The sequence below is a fragment of the Pygocentrus nattereri genome, chromosome 2, assembly GCF_015220715.1.
Source record: "Pygocentrus nattereri isolate fPygNat1 chromosome 2, fPygNat1.pri, whole genome shotgun sequence".
Classification (NCBI taxonomy): Eukaryota; Metazoa; Chordata; class Actinopteri; order Characiformes; family Serrasalmidae; genus Pygocentrus; species Pygocentrus nattereri.
This window is the reverse complement of record NC_051212.1, coordinates 12,917,422-12,935,766: the sequence shown is the minus strand read 5'-3', so window position 1 is coordinate 12,935,766 and position 18,345 is coordinate 12,917,422. Positions and strand designations below refer to the sequence as shown.

Sequence of the window (18,345 nt, the reverse complement as noted above, 5' to 3'; positions counted from 1 at the left end):
TATTTATCTTAAAACGTCTAGCCTCCAGTGCAGAGACACATGCTTCCAGAGATTTAACACACGGTGGAAAACAAATCTTTATTTAAGAATAAGACCTATATTTAGCGTCTCATTGGTGTTATATGTTCTTCTGAGTCTTTTATTCTGATGTAGGTCAGTTGGCCCCTCCCAGTTCGTCATCGCAAGAGAGAGATTGGTGAAATATCAAATTTACAAAAAGTCCCCATTACTAGTTCATCAGACGTGCTCATCTGAGGCGTCGGAGGTTTGTTCCTTAGTTTTGTACTGCTGCTACATGGCTAATGTAGGCAATGGAAGCTTTAGCATTAGCATCATGCAAACTGCATCACACCATAAACCGTGTCGAGTTGTTAAGTAATCTGAAATTAACTTGCTTAAATGGTTTGTAACACTGTATGATGTACTGTTATCTATAAAAAATGATAAAATTACACAACCTAGCAAAAAAACGAGGAAATCCTGGAGCCTGAATCTTGATCATTGCTCAACTGCAGCATTCGGATAGAATAAGCAATCGATGAGATGCTTTAAACTGTTTTTGCACCACATCATGTGGCTAAAGCAGGGGTGCTCAATCCTGGTCCTGGAGATCTACCACACAGTTCAGCTCCATCTCCAATCAAAACACCTGATCCAAGCATTGAAGGTCTTCAGTGGCATCTGAGTGTTAGAGCCAGGTGTCTTGGATCTGAACTCTCCAGGTTGGCAACACCAGGACCAGGACCATTGGGCACCCCAGGGCTAAAGGTCAACCAAACTTTATAACTTATGTAGCCCAAATTAATCTAACTCACCTGTTCAAACAACCAAGGTCTAGAGAAGCATTTACTCAACTCTGGCCACGGAGGTCCAATTTCCAACACAGTTTGGTGAATTCTCTGCTCAAACACACCTGTTTCAACTCATAAGTTAATTGTCAAGTTTGGTGGGAGTGTTTAAACAAGGGAAATACCAAAGCGTGCTGGACATCGAACCCATAGGACAGCAAAATCTGATAGATTAGGATGTGAAACGGCATTAAAATTAAGAGCAGGACATTGTACTCACTATGAGGCCAAAGGCCATGATCTTCAGGATGCACTCCAAGGAGAAGAGCACGGTGAAGGCTGTGTTTAAATGCTTCAGCACTGTGTCATAGGCCGCCGGGGCAGAATGGTACTACAGCAAACCAGAGAGGATTATGTTTTCTTCATGTACAACTGATTAGTGACAGTTATAGCACAGCTGCTGCTTTAGAGAATAACTCTTGCTGCATTAATCATGTAAAACCATTTAATACTACTTTAGACAACGGCCAAATTGGATGTTTGATTTTGCCCACCGCATGTTACCCTAACCCCACTTCCTCACCCAATGAGAGAACATATTTTATACTTTATAAAAATGATCAAATTGTTATTTTATTGCAAAAGGAAATTTAATTTGTAGATAATTATTTAAATATAATCACAAAACATAAATACATTTTTAAAGCATTTTCAAACCAAAATGTAGACCAGGGGTCGGCAACATGTGGCTCCGGAGCCGCATACAGCTCCTTTTCTGCCCTCTTGCGGCTCCACAGCAGAATGTGTTGGTAAAAATAAATCAATAATCCTCCTTTGCAGTAAAATAAAGCTCTGCAGATCATTCTAACACAGTTTTAACACTAAATTAAGTTTATGTAGCCTATATCTGCTGATTCACCAACCTTTAACCTTGAAGATTGGCGCACAGACTGTTGGTCACACAGCAACACAGACAACAGTCTTGCCTAGCTAGTAGCTAACGAAATGGCAAAGAGAAAGATTTAAGACGAACATCGTTAATTTGGAGATGGATGGATTTATACATTTGCATTTATAAACACTTATAAGCTGGTTTCTTGATACGTTTAATCTGCAATGAGAGCTTCCTATTCACCTTAAATGGTGCGGCAGTTACATTCTGGTGACTCAGGCACCGTTTAAGGCGGAACGGCAAAATTCAAACATGAAACTGTCGAATGAAAAGCTGACTTCAGCCTCGTAAAAAGTTGAACGTTAAGAGATATTTTACAAGAAACTATTCTACTTTTTCGGAAGAGTGTCCTGCCAGAGATGTGAGAAAAATGGCTATAGCTGAGCTAAAGTCTGCTTTTTCTTTATAGGCTATTATATTTTTATCCTGTACTAGCACATTAGCACACAGACATATTTATGGCCAATATGTTAAAATGGACATAAAACGTTGTGGCTTCCAAAGTGATTTGATTTTTGTTGAAAGGACAAAATGGCTTTTCTTAACATTTGGGTTGCCGACCCCTGATATAGAATAATGTTATAAAATACATTTAAAAACATTTTTGAAACCTACTTGCCCCATGTATGTACAGTGTTGCACGACAAACATTACACCACTTTTAGACTATTAGTTACAATAGACATACTAAGTTATTAACGGTAAAAGAACAAACTATAAATTAAATTTTGGTGTAGTAGACGCTTCTAACTTGCTTCTATTTGGCAAAAAATTATCACAATGCTTCACAAGCAACGAATGTGGCTGCTATTGTAAAACAATTCAACAGAATACCCTAAAATTAGGTATCAGAATATCTTACTGAAACGACACAGTTACCTTCATCATGAGGACCACAGTGTTGAGTGCGATCATGACCAGAACTGTGTACTCAAACGATGGTGAAACCACAAAGTGCCAGAGTCGGTACTGGAGGGTCTGCCTGTTCTGGGGCATGTATCGAGTGAAAGGCTTTGCACTGATAGCAAAGTCAATGCAGGCTCTCTGAAACAGTGATGGAGGAAATTACATGAGAAGAAAGAACAAGAAACTTGCACTGGAATATTTCACAAACACGTTTGTCCATCTTAAAAAGTGACAATACATAGTTGCCACGCCTGCAACCAGTCAGCATACGGACGGAAACTGCATTGCCCAGAATCCGTTGTGGACTCATGAGGAGGAGCTATTCCCTTCACTGCTATTTCCGGACTCGGACTCCAATTCCCAGACTCCTCCGCAAAATCACATGACTCTGGACATCTCCTCATCATCCTATCAGCGATCTAGGTCACCTGAATTCTAATTATCCACAGCTGTGTGTTAATCACTTGACAGGTTTAGTTAGTATACAAGCCCAGGCTTTAGAATAGGTTCTCTGCAAAGTATGTAGTGAAATTACTGAGCGTTATTCCTGTTCTGATCGTGTTTGGACTTCCTGCCTGTTTTTTCGCTTGACTCTGATTTTTGGACTTTCCCTTTTGTACTGTTGCTGGCTTTATGGGATTCATGGTTTTGACTCATCGCCTGTTTTGTGGACCTTGTCTTTCTCTTGTCTGTTATGATCGCCTTTCTTGTTTTGCTGTGTTTCCTGGACTTGACCCCTGCCTGTCTCCTGACTATTCTCTGCATCTACGATTCCCCTAGTAAAGCTTCATTTTTGATCTTTAACCCTGAGCGTCTGCTTTCTGGTTGCACGTCACAATAGTTTTAAAGGAGAAAAACTAATCCTAAGTGGCTCACCATGAATAAAAGGTGGCAGGGACCTTTCAGAACGATCCCATTTCTACACTACAGTTTAATAGCACACCTACTTTCATTAAGCAATTAGCAATGTTGAGAATTTTGGACATTCTTCTGAATTTCAGCTGAGCATTTCATTCTCAGTAGCCTAACGTAGAGTCCAGTCCTGCTCCTGTAGCACAGTAGAACCACTGCAGCTTCATTATCAGCTCTAATATACAGACATTTCTGAAGACATTTCTTTATAAGCTGAACAATAGTGTGTTTGGCTTGGAACTAAACTGTGCGAACAGCAGGACTTGGAACTGTATAATTGACTGCCTCCCTGCCTTAATGAGTTTGGAACAAAGATTAACCTCATTTTTCTCCAAGCTGCACTCCTCCATCATTTTGTCCCCTTGCTCTTGGAATGTGATGATGATAAGAGCGACAAAGATGTTCACAAAGAAAAAGGGGAAGACTACAAAATACACAACGTAGAAGACAGACATCTCCATGCGGTTGCCTCGACTCGGGCCATGGTCTTCCTCAGTCACGTCTACTGAGTGCTGAAGAACTCTGAAGAATAAAAGAAGCAGGACATGACAACCGTTAAAGATGTTTCAGTAGTTTGTGCTCGTGTTATAACAGTGTCGGGTGGGCAAATTCCAGTACAGATTACTGATTCCCTGTTTAAAATCCGTAGGATTACTGTGTGCAACATATTGCCCTGCCTTGCCCTGGCTGTTGTCTGTTTTCCATGCTTGTTTATGTTCTCCATCGTGCCTCTTCCATGTGCTCGGTTTCTGTTTTGGTTTTCCTGTTTCCACCCCCTCCTCTCCTCTCCCCTCTCCAAGTGCATTTCTTTGTTTCCCTGCTCCTCCCCAGCTCTGTCCCTTCATCATGCCTTGCACCTGTGCCTTGTCTCAAAGTATTCCCAGGTGTGCCTCATTCGTTTTCTCCAGTATTTATACACCTTTTGTTTGTCCTGAGCTTTGCCTAGCTTGGTATGTTCCTTGTTGGTTTCTAGCCATAGTTGCTAACCCTAACCCTGTTCATTTACATTGTTTTGATAGTTACTTTTATGTTTTCCTACAAGTTTCCTGTTGTAGTTGTTTTGGTTCAGTGTTTTTGGTTCTGCTCACCATAGATCTAATAAAGAAACTGACCATAGAGATGAATACAAGCAAGAACATGACTATAAGTGTGGGTTTTAATGTAGTCCTGCCAGTATTCAGTATATTTAATGTATCTGTACCTGATTATTGTTTTTTTGGGGTAACTAATGGAAAAAGCCATTTTTTTGTATCCTGATTATGTGACACTGTTACATGTATTCAGTTATGACCCAACCCTGTCTTCTAATAAGTACTAGGTATTATTCTTAGTGATTAATTTAATTAAGAAAACATTGGATAAACTCAGCAATCCTGTGTCAGTCCATTACATAGAAAGAACTAGATATTGCTATTGTATTAAAAAGGTAATCTATTTCATTTTATTTGCATAAATTAAAAGCCGTCTGTCCGCTTAATTCCCTGTTGGCATTTTGTAGATCTGAGAGAAAAAAAAAGAATAATCAGCTCCCAACATCTTGAAGGTTCAAGATAATTAGACCAAAATGGCAGAAAGCCCAGAAGTTTTTCTCCTCTGCTGAAAAGTTGTTGCTTTGGTGAGTGGGCGGAGAGAGAGTACGTACTGCGGCCAGCCCTCTCCGGTGGACACAGTGAAGAGCGTGAGCAGCGCCCACATAACGTTATCATAGTGGAACTCATGCCTCTTCCACTCCCTCTTCTTCACCTCCTTCCTGTCCCGTGCATAATCAATGTAGTAGCCTCTGGACACACAAAGGGTCAGGATAGTATTATGACTAATTAATTACAAAAATACTTTTGAAATTTGATATTATTGAGTCTATTTCTGCAACATAATTATTGGCAAGAATGGTAAAAATATGGTCAATTATCTGAACCTCACACTGAAAATACCAGCAAAATCAAACTTTTAATTGAAGCAAATTAAACCTAGGAAAACAAAAACTCTTATCAAAACTCTTTCTGAAATCATGCCACAATTATTGGCACTCCTAGAAACTCTTATTAACAAAATGTACCTGAAGCATGTTCCCGTTTATATTTCACTTTTTTAACTCCATCTGAATGGAACTACTTCACTAGGGACTCTATATCTGAGGTGGCTTAGTGACTTGATTGCCTTAGATAAACATGTCCACTGTCAGAAAAAGAATGAAAAAGAATTAAAATAACCAGAGCTGTAGTGAAACTGCCTAGAAGAGGGGGCACATGTAATTCATCCACACGCAGCGAGGAGAATGGTTAGAGAGGCAAACGCTCTCCAAGGATTGTGGTTGCCAATTTTCAGAAGATGGCAGCACTTTGGACTCACCAAGTCTCCAAATCTATAATTCAATGCAACCTCAATGCCAATAAACTATGTGGAAGGCATACCAGAAGAAAACCATTTTTAGTCATCCAACCACAATTGTAAGCACCTGGGCTGCAACCAGGTTCTATGGTTAAATGGGACAAAATAGAGCTTTTTAGCAAAAAATACTCAAAGTGGGTTTAGAGTAAAAAGGTTGGTTATGCAGAAAAGAACCTAATCTCCACTGTTAATTATGGCAGAAGATATGCAATGTTGGCCCCAGGAATCCTGCTGGGATCTATGGCATCATGTATTCCAAGACATAGCAGGAGAGTTTAATTGAAACTTTTTGTGCCTCTGCCAAAAACTCATGGTTGGATCTCCCAGCAGGACAATGATCCAAAACATGCATCCAAATCTACATAAAAATGGTTCACTGGCCTCAGCTGTTGACATTGCCGTCCCAGTCCCATGAAATAAACCTCACAGCAAGTCTAAAAGAGATGATCTTAGGGAGATAGCACAAAGTACTAAATGCCAATAATTGTAACATGTCATTTTTCTGAATGAGGGTTTTTGTTTTCTTAGGCTAAATTTAGTTCAATTACATGTTAGATTTTTTTAACATACAGTATTTTACCTAAATGACCTCTTTTACCCATCTTTTCCAAGGCTGCCAATAATTCTAGAGCTAACTGTATATATTTGTGTATTTACATGCTCATTTGTTGCATTATGTTTTCTATAGAGAGTATGATAAGCAGATGCACTCACTGGCATTCTCTCTGAGTGCCCATAGACCCGTCTGTACAGTAGAAAAACTTCCCTTTGAACAGCTGCACGGCTATGACAGCGAAGATGAACATAAAGAGCTTGTAGACGATGAGGATGTTGAAGACGTTCTTCAGTGAAGTCACCACACAATCAAACACAGCCTGTGTGCACACAAACATTCATTTTCATATCTAATACACACATATATTATATTATATTATATTATATTATATTATATTATATTATATTATATTATATTATATTATATTATATTATATTATATTACATTATATTATATTATATTATTCAGTGAACTCAAATTGTTGATGCCAAATTGTTGGCATCAGTCAAACATTGCTATCTTTGGAAAATGGATGAGTTGATATCTTCCTAAAACATTTTCTCTGGACCCCTGCTGAGAAACAGTCAGAATGCCCGCTGTTAAATTCAAGGCCTGAAGAACACGGCCTTTTATGAAAGTATGAAAACTGCCAAAACACAGAACTAAGCCCAGTTGGCTGAGGAATGATCAGAGGCAGAAGGAAAATTGTACCTTCAGCTTTGGGAGCCGTTTGATGGTCTTCAAAGGCCGGAGAACTCTCAGCACTCGGAGCGACTTAATAGTCTTGATATCTCTGCCTTTGTTGTTTCTGTGATTAATCACATCTGCATTAGTCTGATTTGAAAATGGTGTAAAACATAAACATGGAATGCACACTAAACTTGCAGACATAATACTCACCCACTATAAAATACAAGCAGCAAAGAAAGGATGTATATAGAGTTATAACCTAGAGGGCACCTCTTTAGCATTGTGAGTTTTATAGTGGCAATGTCAGTGTAGATGCAATACTGACACTATACCAGGAAAATAAGCCTGCAGGCTAACACGTAGTTAAAAAAAATTGAGATATAAACTCAAGTCATTCTGAATATTTTGATGTGAAATGATTTATTGCAAGGAAACTCTCTGACTCGGGTTTGCTGATGGCAACATCAGCAAAACTCAATTTTCTGTACCTTGAGCCCTTAAAAGGCTGGTCTCCAACTCTGGTCCGAGAGAACTATATTCCTGCAGACTTTAGTTCCAACCTGCATTTAACATGCCACTCCTCCCCTCACCTAATGCTGATGCATCTGATCCAGCCAATCAGGGAGCAGGTGTTGAAGACTGTAGTTGGAATTAGACACTGCAGGAAGACAGAACTCTAGGATGACTCCAGGACTACCTCACCATCCTTATAGATGCATGGAAGACAAGCATTAAGACTCTTCTCTGTCCTGGCACCCAGGTGGTGAAAGGAACTTCCTCAGGCTGTTGAAACAGCAGAGCCCCTCACCATCTCCAAAGCTAACCGAAGACCCATCTCCTTATGAAACACTCAAATGAACACTAATCTAGCACTTGGATTGCACTTATGCTGTGTTTTATTTCTGATTTTTGTGTCTTTCTAGGTATCAACACTGAATTTTCTTTCTGGAAGTGTCTGAGCTCAAGGAATCTAACCTATTTGTACTTGCTGGGATACATTCTGTGAGTGAACAACAAAGTAAGTCACTCTGGATAAGAGTGTCTGCTAAATGTCATAAATGTAAATGTACAGTGGTGGTGATAAGAACCAGTGGCTGTGAACACAACTATAGCCATTTTATTTGTTATCCCAAATGACCAATGAGCCTGGCTTTTATATGTAAAGTAATGGTAAAGTGGTAAATCTGATAAAGTTTTAGAGGCAATAAACCTTCGTATCACCACCAACATTCCCATCACCACAACAATTCTAAGTCAGTATGCTTTTCTAGAATGAACATTTCAAATCAAACCATTTTGCATGAGTTTTTACCTTGAATGACTTTTTTTTATGGTTGAAATTTCCTCTTTACCACTAAAAAGAGCTAAGAAAAGCCACTCCAGACCTGAAGAGGGCAGTAACCCACCAATATTGGCATTCCACCTGTTCGCCAAATGTAAAAAGTAGCTTTTAAAATGGAAAACTGCCACAGAAGAGATCAGATATGTCCCCACTCTGGATTATAACTCAATGATTTGATTTACAACAGAAAGTAATACAAGATTTAAAGCATAAATTATATAAACTAGAACACTGTTTGCTACATTGTCAATCCACCACTGCTGAACACTGAATACAATAAAGAGTCACTGACAAAACACTACACAAACACTACACCAACGGAAGTTACTGACATAAATAATGTATGTATGTAAACGATATGAAGAATGAGAAACGTCTGCCTTTACCCCATAACATTCCTGGTAGCCACAATGACACAGTCCACAGAGATAACAGAGAAAGAGAGGCAGGAAGAGAAGGACAGCAGAGGAAGATTTACAGTAAGAGTGAGATTAAAAACAGAGAGAGTGCAGTTCCACACAAAGCAATATTTGGATTGTTTTTCCTAAGGAAATAAAAGCAATAATTTGGTTAATTTACAGCAATACATTAAGTAAAGGACACTTTGCAGTGACATTATCTTCACAATTTTTCACGTATATATATATATATATATATATATATATATATACACACACACTATATTGCCAAAAGTATTGACTCACCCATGCAAATCATTGAATTCAGGCATTCCAATCACTTCCATGGCCACAAATCCAAGCACCTAGGCCTGCAAACTGCTTCTACAGACATTAGTGAAAGAATGGGTCGCTCTCAGGAGATCAGTGAATTCCAGCGTGGTACCGTGATCGGACGCCACCTGTGCAAGTCCAGTCGTGAAATTTCTTCACTAAATATTCCACAGTCAACTGTCAGTGGTATTATAGCAAAGTGGAAGCGATTAGGAACGACAGCAATTCAGCCACAAAGTGGTCGGCCACATAAAATGACAGAGCGGGGTCAGGGGATGCTGAGGCGCATAGCGCGTAGAGGTCACCAACTTTCTGCAGAGACCTCCAAACTTCATGTGGCCATCAGATTAGCTCAAGAGATTAGCAAAGAGAGCTTCATGGAATGGGTTTTCATGGCCAAGCAGCTGCACCGAAGCCTTACATCACCAAGTGCAATGTAAACCGTTGAATGCAGTGGTGTAAAGCGCCACCACTGGTCTCTAGAGCAGTGGAGACGTGTTCTCTGGAGTGTCGAATCACACTTCTCCATCTGCCAATCCGATGTCTGGGTTTGGCGGTTGCCAGGAGAACAGTAATTGTCTGACTGCATTGTGCCAAGTGTAAAGTTTGGTGGAGGGAGGATTATGGTGTGGGGTTGTTTTTCAGGAGTTGGGCTCGGCCCCTTAGTTCCAGTGAAAGGAACTCTTAATGATTCAGCACCAAGAGATTTTGGACAATTTCATGCTCTCAACTTTGTGGGAACAGTTTGGGGATGGTCCCTTCCTGTTCCAACATGACTGCGCACCAGTGCACAAAGCAGGTCCATAAAGAAATGGACGAGCGAGGTTGGTGTGGAAGAACTTGACTGGCCTGCACAGAGTCCTGACCTCAACCTGACAGAACACCTTTGGGATCAATTAGAGAGGAGACTGTGAGCCAGGCCTTCTCGTCCAACATCAGTGTCTGACCTCACAAATGTGCTTCTGGAAGAATGGTCAAAAATTCCCATGAACACAGTCCTACACCTTGTGGAAAGCCTTCACAGAAGAGTTGAAGCTGTTATAGCTGCAAAGGGTGGGCCGACATCATATTAAACCCTATGGATTAAGAATGGGATGTTACTCAAGTTCATATGCGTGTGAAGGCAGACGAGCAAATACGCTTGGCAATATAATGTATGTATGTATATCCAGCGTTTGATATATACATTCATCTCATCTAGTCATTTAGTAGCAATAAGTCAAGACAACTTGACTTGCGTTGGGATTTTGTCATTTTGCTGTTCATCTGAGAGAAGGTGCTTAATTTATTCATATGAAACATCTTCAAGGATTAACGATGCATCTCAGGATCAGTGAGCAAATGCCTTCAGGTCTAGTTGCCTTGACTTAGAGCAGGTAGACCTGCTGCCCATTTCAAAGAAATTTCCCTTGGAGGAATCATCAGCACCATCTTAAGGCCCACACCATCACTTTATTTGCCCAAGGGAAGGATGGCAGATGAGCCCTCAGAGTGGAGAGTGAACACAAGCATCAACTTCAGCGGCAGAAACCAATATGATCTGAATTCCCTTTTCAAGCCAAATATATACCAAAAATAATGGCAGGCACAGCTGTTTACAGAATTAAGCCATACTAAATATAGAATTAAGCTACTAAAAAGTCCTTCAAGACATAATATTCAATTTGCTGGGCTTTAAGTTGCAAACTTCTCCATATGTTATACATATGTTCACTCAACTTTTTCACTTTAATCTGCTAGCCTGCATCTCAGCTCTACACCAAGTTTATAGCCAGACAAAGCAATTATTCACAAATTCTATGTAGGCTATGTTTGGATATTTCAAAAAAGGTTTTTCATTCAAAGTTTGCATGGCTTGCCGAGTAGCTCTCTGACACTAACTTGCTGAAAACACTGTACCTTCCTCCTCTGCTACTACTGATTGGCCCTTGGGTGACATAAGTTTGATGCACATCTGAGTGGTGAGTTAAAGTTAGCGAAGGCCAGTTAAAACAAGTGCTGAAATGGGGCCCTCATGACCAGCAGCCTTCACTGACGAACTGGAAGTATAAGTCATTTTAGGTCTACAAACTGCAAAAGCTGTGAAAAGGACTTCATCTTATAAACTAAATGAATACATGTATAGCCATTACCAGTTACAGTATGTCCTTAATATTTTCTCTGTAAAAAGTACACTGTAAAAAATATACACTAGGATATAAAATCATCTTAAATTCAGTCTGTATATCTATTTTCATTATGCCATTGTATAAGTATTACATTTGATCAATCAACCCATTTCTATACATCCAAACCTACACATCTAGAGAAATGCTAGATATATTGACGAGATTAAGATGAGTTCAATTGCCAAGATATACTTCAGTGTGTTGGCACATCCTCAGCATCATCTTCCATACCATCTCCAATATTTTAGGTCTAACTCATGTTGGACTTTCCCGGTTACAGTTCCAGTATATCATAAAATTCAGACGCTATCAGAAAGTACTGAAACCTAGGAGTTTTCCAGGGAAAAAGTCAGTATTAATTCAGTAACTATACAGCTAAACCTGTAGGACAAAGACCTTCACACTTGAGAAGGCACTTACGTGAGAGCAAAGGCAATAAGAGCTCCAACCACCACAATGAAATCCAGAATGTTCCACAAGTCCCGGAAGTATGAGCCATCATGCAGAATTAGGCCCTGGTCAATCATCTATTAATGCACAGTCAAAGAAACATAATTAATTGATATGATTTCATGCTGCAGTAATCTTGAATGAGAAAATGGTTCAAATTCTAAAGCTGGTACCTTTATAATCATTTCAAATGTAAAGACACCTGTGAAAACATAATCGAAGTAGCGGAGAACCTGCAAAAAACAAGACAACATGATTAAATCAGATTCAAACACATGCAGCTTGTGTCCTCTGTTGCTTAATTTCTATAAATATTTAAGATGCTAGAACAGCAGTGCCCAACCAGCAGATCTCAGTCATGACGAGCATGATTCATCAAAAAGGATGTGCATAGCGAAGCAAAACAGCTCAGCTCTGATAAATTCACTGACAGTTTGATCAATTTAACTGCGAGAAAAAGTGCCTGAGTGAACACGAGTGAAGTGAAGCAACTGAAAAATGTCCATTTCCACAGCGGAATGGAAAGGGAGCAAGAATATTTTGTATTTCTAAGAAACAGTTCTATGTTCCCAATGCTCTATTGGGACACTGCTCCAGTGTTTAAGAAAATTAAGAAATTAAGTGATACTGTTTTGATCCCACAACTGGGGAAATTCCACCTCTGCATTTAACCCATCTGTGAAGTGAAACACCACATACACACTAGTGAACACACACACTAGGGGGCAGTGAGCACACTTGCCCGGAGCGGTGGGCAGCCCTATCCACGGCGCCCGGGGAGCAGTTGGGGGTTAGGTGTCTTGCTCAAGGACACCTCAGTCACGGACTGTCGGCCCTGGGGATCGAACCGGCAACCGGTCACAGGGCCAGCTCCCTAACCTCCAGCCCACGACTGCCCCCTAGTGTTTATGGGCAGACTGATTCTTAATAAATTCCCTTAAAACACAATCTGGTCGTACATTTTAGTGAAGAAGAATGAGAATCTTTTCAGTGATAGGCAAGAATTAAAAGTTTTTATTGAAAAAAAAACTATTTTTCATTTCCCTATCCTCTAGATATGAACTGAATGAAACTGAATCCGCACTGTAAAAGAAGACAATGACAATTCTTACTATTTTCCTATCCATTCGGAAAAATCTCTGTACTTTGTTCTGCCAATTTACTTTCCTGTTTAAACGTTAAACTGAAATTTAGTGTGTGTCTTTGTACTTAATCCTTTATTACTTCAAAGTGAGCCAAAATGAATGTCTAGAAATCTTTTCAATCTGACACAATACTTATATTGTCTGTTTGTCCTTTAAGATAAGAGCTACACAACTGACAATAATTTAAAATAATTTAGCAAACTAAGGCATACAAAGCTAGCAACAGTGAAGAGCAGAGCACTATACTCACACCAGGCCAACAATTATTCACAAAATGTATGTATGCCACACATTGACTGCTTTGCATAATAAAGTTTGCTCAGGCCAGCCCACCTGAAGCAAGTGCAATCCTATTGTTGTACACTGTATGATCTAACCATGCCTTTAGGACGTGTATCACAGGTTTCTTGAATCTAGCATACTGATGTATGATGTATAATGTACAGAGAGGAGGCAATGTAAAGCTCTCAGAGAAGTCCCCTGGAAACACCACTCTAGGAACATTGGGACCTGGAAAAATAGGGCCCTGTCAACATTGGACCTAGAGAACATACCTCCATAGGAACATAGGAACCTGGGAACATATGGCTCTAGGCACATATAACCCTAGGGAAATATAGCCCTAGCAACATAGAGAGCTGGGAATACGTGCCTCTAGCAACATAGGATCAGGAGAACATATAGCCCTAGGAACATAGAACATTGGGAACATAGGATCCTGGGAACACATAGCCCTGGGAAAGTGGGGCCCTGAAAACATAGGACCCTGGGAACACAGGACTCTGGGAACATAGTGCCTGGGAGCTGCTATTAAGACATCCTAACATAAGATGATTTGCCTTTTACTTCTCTGCCTGGTTTGTATCAACCTATTTGTGGGGGCCTGAATTTTCGCATGTGAAAAAAGTCAAGTCAGAGTCCAGATCTACTATGACAGATGAACATCTTGAAGCCTGTGTGAGTCAGCTGCTAATGCCTTGACTATGAAAAACAAGCTGGTTTTTGGGGACAGTGATTACCTTAAGGAAAGACATTCTTTATTTAATTGGAAAACATTATTTGTTCACTGTAGCATGAATTTCTTCTAGTGTGTAACGGGGAACGAGGTAGCGGACGCATGTGCGGAGGTAAGCGACTCTTATTGAGGGCAAATCCAAAATCAGGGTCATAATGGTCCAGGGTCATAGAGCCAATACGGAGAGATCGTGGAGCAGACATAATATAAACCAGAAACAAATCAACTTACACAGACAGAGATTCAAACAACGCAAACAAACAAAGACCAGCACATCAAACAAAGACCAGCGAACACTAAGGGCAAACACATGGCTTAAATACAACAGGGACAATGAGGGACAGGTGCAAAACAGGTGGAGACAATCATGGGTGGATACACGAAATGAGGGGGCAGGACTAGAAAAACCAAAACAAATACACATGGGTTAAAGGAAAACATGAACACATGGACTGGGAGGGCCAATCGTGACATAGTGCTGTTCTTATAGCGCTGATACCCTGGTACCCTTGAATTCTAGTTGATGCTATATATAGCTCAAGGCTACAAAGTGTGTGCTAAAAAATGAGGTAGGAATTAAAATGGGAATCACACTGTTTGCTACCCCATTTGCCTTAATTTTCATATTATAGCTGTTGGTGAAGTATAACGTCAAAGCCTAAGTATATCTCTCAGCCCTTTGAAGATAAGGCCCTGAGAACCTACAACCCTAGAAACATGGGCCCCAGGCATATAGTTTAGTGCCTACCATGGACAGTGGTGTGGCCAGAACCTTTTCACTGACACAGCCTAGCTAGACTCATTTTATAGCATCAAACTTAAAGAGCACTTAATCACCTTCATCTGTACAGGATGAGTTATTAATGAACTGCATTGAAGATTATGAACAGCACATCATTCTGTACATAATTTCCAAATTATTGCTAAAAATAAACAAAAAAGAACAAGAATAACATTAACATTTTGACCAGCACTGATTTGTCAGTTTACCAAGCAGAGTAGCCTGTCACAGCGAGACACGGTAACTGAGTGCAACATCTTCAGTGCTTGGAAACTTCCTTGATGGCAGATTTCCACCACAAAGCATAACTGTTTTCAAAGAGAAGGCAGGACAACTTTTCTCTGGTTTCTGTTCCACTGATGAAACCGACTGCCCCACTTTGTTTAACTGGCCACCTCTTGGCTACACCTACAGCTTGTTTGAGAGGCATGTAGATAAATAGGCAAGGCAGTTGCCTGAGCAGTATCTGATTGAAAGCAATGAAAAGCAACTGACTGTATGGCAGAGATTCAGTTCTTCCACTGGCTATTCCAGGTGAAAAGCATTTTAAGGTGAAATGTCTCACCCGGTTGCGCTCAGAGTTGGTGCACACAGGATCCTCAGCAGCCAGTGCAATGCTGCTAGCCACAATCACGAGAAGAATGGTCATCTCGAAATACCGCAGGGTTACCACATAGTGGCATATCCTTCGAATCCTACACATGGAAACCATGCAGTGAAATATCTGAGACATCTATTTTGCACATCTGGACACTCCACACCTAGACAGCCTTTTTCATCTCAGGTCATAGATCTTATTCCAGATGTTTGTATATTTCTATTTGTATATATGCCTGTAGATAATATCTTTTCATATTCATTCTTCCTTTTATATTGTTTCATACTATTATTGTACTGTGATCTATCTATCTATCTATCTATCTATCTATCTATCTATCTATCTATCTATCTATCTATCTATCTATCTATCTATCCTCGCTATGTCTTCTCTGTGCAGTTCTGCCTCTAGCGTGAGAACTGCAGTGAGAAAAATGGATGGATTTTTTAGTTAAAAAGAATCTTTTGATGTATGCCATGTCCGCTGAGACCATGCCAACTTACGGGTTTTTGCTTTTAAAGATGAACATGCTGTCTGGTGGAACAGTTGGGACAGCTTTTGTTGGCTCATCTTCATCCTCGTCATCGTCATCTTGTCTCTCTGACTTTTCTGAGTGACCCGCTTCCACGTCCTTAAAACTGACTACATCACAGACAGTCATGGATGACCAGTTACTCCAGTGTGAAATGAACATCCAACATGCAACATTTCCTCTACAACCTCTGAAGCCATGAGAACACTAAGCTAAGCTCAGTAAATCAGGTAAAAAGTGCACCAGAAAGCACAGAGAACTAAGGATTACGCTATTTACACCTGCATCTAAATCAAATTATGCTGTCATGGTTAATATTATTAGATAAACACTGGATCATTAAAGTCATCAGAGACATGTCTGTCGTTAATGCACACACATTACTTGGAGCAGTGACAGTAAAATGTGAAGGCCCTAGACTGGAGCCTTCATTGCCTTTCAAATTACCAGTCATTGGTGTCAACTCCAACAGAGGCTGTGCCGACAGCTCTCGGATAATGCTAGTTTCCATCAGTGGTTCCCCCTGGTTTAAATAGCTGGCATTGTTCTCGTTGTCAATGGCTTCCTCGGAGAGGTAATTAAGCTCCGCTGTATTGTCTGCTCTGTGATGCGGGCAGGTTGGGGTCTCTCCCTCTTCACCCAGCCCCGTGCAGGTACAGGGCAGGCCAGACTCTCGCTCTGCTGGGTCAGATGACTGTGAGACCGTGGCAATATCGCAGCTACCGTCCCTGAAACAAAGCGTCGTGGGTGTGAAAATGTCACCGTGAGACAGAGTGAATAAAAGCGAATGGCACGACCCGCTGTGATAGTGGGTTACCTGCTACAACAGCCCTCAAATTATGTCTGCACACATACAGCAGATTTCTATAAATAATCTGAAACAATGTACATGCAGGTGTGCTTAAACGGAGCATACTATGAAATTCAGCTTGAGGCAGCCGCCTAAAGCTTTCACTGTAATGTAGAATGGAGAAGAAAGTTTTCTCTGTAAATGTAAGAGACTTGTGCAAATCTACTTTTCTCCCAGTTCTATAACATTATAGGTTCACCTTACCATTCATTACAATAGCAGAGTTTTTTGGGGGGAAAATATGATTTCCCTCATGTGCCACAAACAGCATGGCAGAGAAGAAGAGTTGGACTGAGTTGGAGAAGAATGCTTTTAAAAGGAATGCTGGCATTTTTCAGCTCCTTTCACCAGAGAATGTCACCACGAAATGGTTTAGATGGAAAAATTATAAACATAGCGAAATATAAAAATATAATTAAACACAATTTCCTTATCAGCAAGTTTTGCATGAAATCACAGATGAAAACATGTAAAAACAACTCTTTTATCAAAAGATCGAATCTTATGGGACAACAGTATCTTTTCAGTAAATGATACCATTACGTAAATCATTTTATCGATAAAAGACAGTTTAATGGGAATAAACTGCTGGGCAGAAAATAAATACACATTTTTGTTCACTTTCATTTTATCAAATTTGCACAGAAAAACTCAACAAAAATCTCCTAGGTTCCTAGTACTAGCACCACTCACATCATCGTGCAAATAATGCGTCTGTGGGCCTCATTCACCAACCGTTCATAAGAAGAAACTTCTTCCTAAAACCCACTTATGCAGTTTTTAGAAAGATTCTGACATTCACCAATGTTCTCTGACTTGAGACTTGTTCTTAGGTAAAAATAGAATCTATGTACACTTAAGAGCTCAAAGGTGAGAACAGTTCTTAGGGTTAAGAACATGTCAAGAATCTGACAGACACTTTCTGGTCAACAGTGGCCCTGTAGTCAGAAATTGACCAATGATGAACAGGGCAGAAGAGAGATGACCTACAGTCTCTAATTGTACACCTAAATAGTGGACCTACAAGGTAGGTGCACCTCATAAAGTGGCCATTCAGTGGAAATACAAAGTTGGCTGCTCTAATACAGATGGATTGATGCTCTAGACACATATTATGACTAAAGTCAAATTTCCATGGATGACTGGTGTCATTATAAGTGACCTTATATATTAACCTCAAAGCCAGTTTTTCCAATCCGGGCACTGCAGACATCCCCCATCTCTTCCAGCTCCCAAAACACCTTTTCCAATCAATGAAGAACTGTTAGTGGTATCTGAGAGCTAGTATAAAGCAATAATATGGACCTTTAGGGTCTCCCTGAGGACAGAATTAGGAACCACTGTTCTCAGTCCTGGAGAATGCCCTGCAAAGTTTCAAGTACAGTTGCACCAATATGAAAATTGTGGTTTGACCTCGATATCCCATATTTTTCAGGCATGTGTCTGATGGATCACGTGTGTTGGGTCAGAGAATACTTGAAACTTTTCTGAACAGTAGGTAAGTTCAAAAGAGTAGAGTTGAGAACTACTGCTGTAAATGT

The 18,345-nt window shown here is 40.1% G+C and overlaps 1 protein-coding gene across 4 annotated transcripts in view; it reads right to left on the bottom strand.

Moving 5' to 3' along the window:
* The window catches only part of cacna1eb (calcium channel, voltage-dependent, R type, alpha 1E subunit b), a 90,775-nt gene that overhangs the window by 20,597 nt on the left and 51,833 nt on the right, over nt 1–18,345 (bottom strand). For 2 of the 4 annotated variants that reach the window (XM_037546842.1, XM_037546846.1), the window contains exons 20-31: nt 16,402–16,682; nt 15,926–16,064; nt 15,390–15,519; nt 12,057–12,116; nt 11,854–11,960; nt 8,921–8,932; nt 7,214–7,310; nt 6,661–6,821; nt 5,201–5,338; nt 3,879–4,080; nt 2,620–2,784; nt 1,069–1,179 (exon numbers count right to left, since the gene is read on the bottom strand). In XM_037546842.1, the coding sequence (XP_037402739.1) occupies nt 1,069–1,179; nt 2,620–2,784; nt 3,879–4,080; nt 5,201–5,338; nt 6,661–6,821; nt 7,214–7,310; nt 8,921–8,932; nt 11,854–11,960; nt 12,057–12,116; nt 15,390–15,519; nt 15,926–16,064; nt 16,402–16,682 (1,603 nt within the window). The remainder of the gene's footprint in view (nt 1–1,068; nt 1,180–2,619; nt 2,785–3,878; nt 4,081–5,200; nt 5,339–6,660; nt 6,822–7,213; nt 7,311–8,920; nt 8,933–11,853; nt 11,961–12,056; nt 12,117–15,389; nt 15,520–15,925; nt 16,065–16,401; nt 16,683–18,345) is intronic. The other 2 variants (XM_037546848.1, XM_037546851.1) reach the window with 1 other exon arrangement.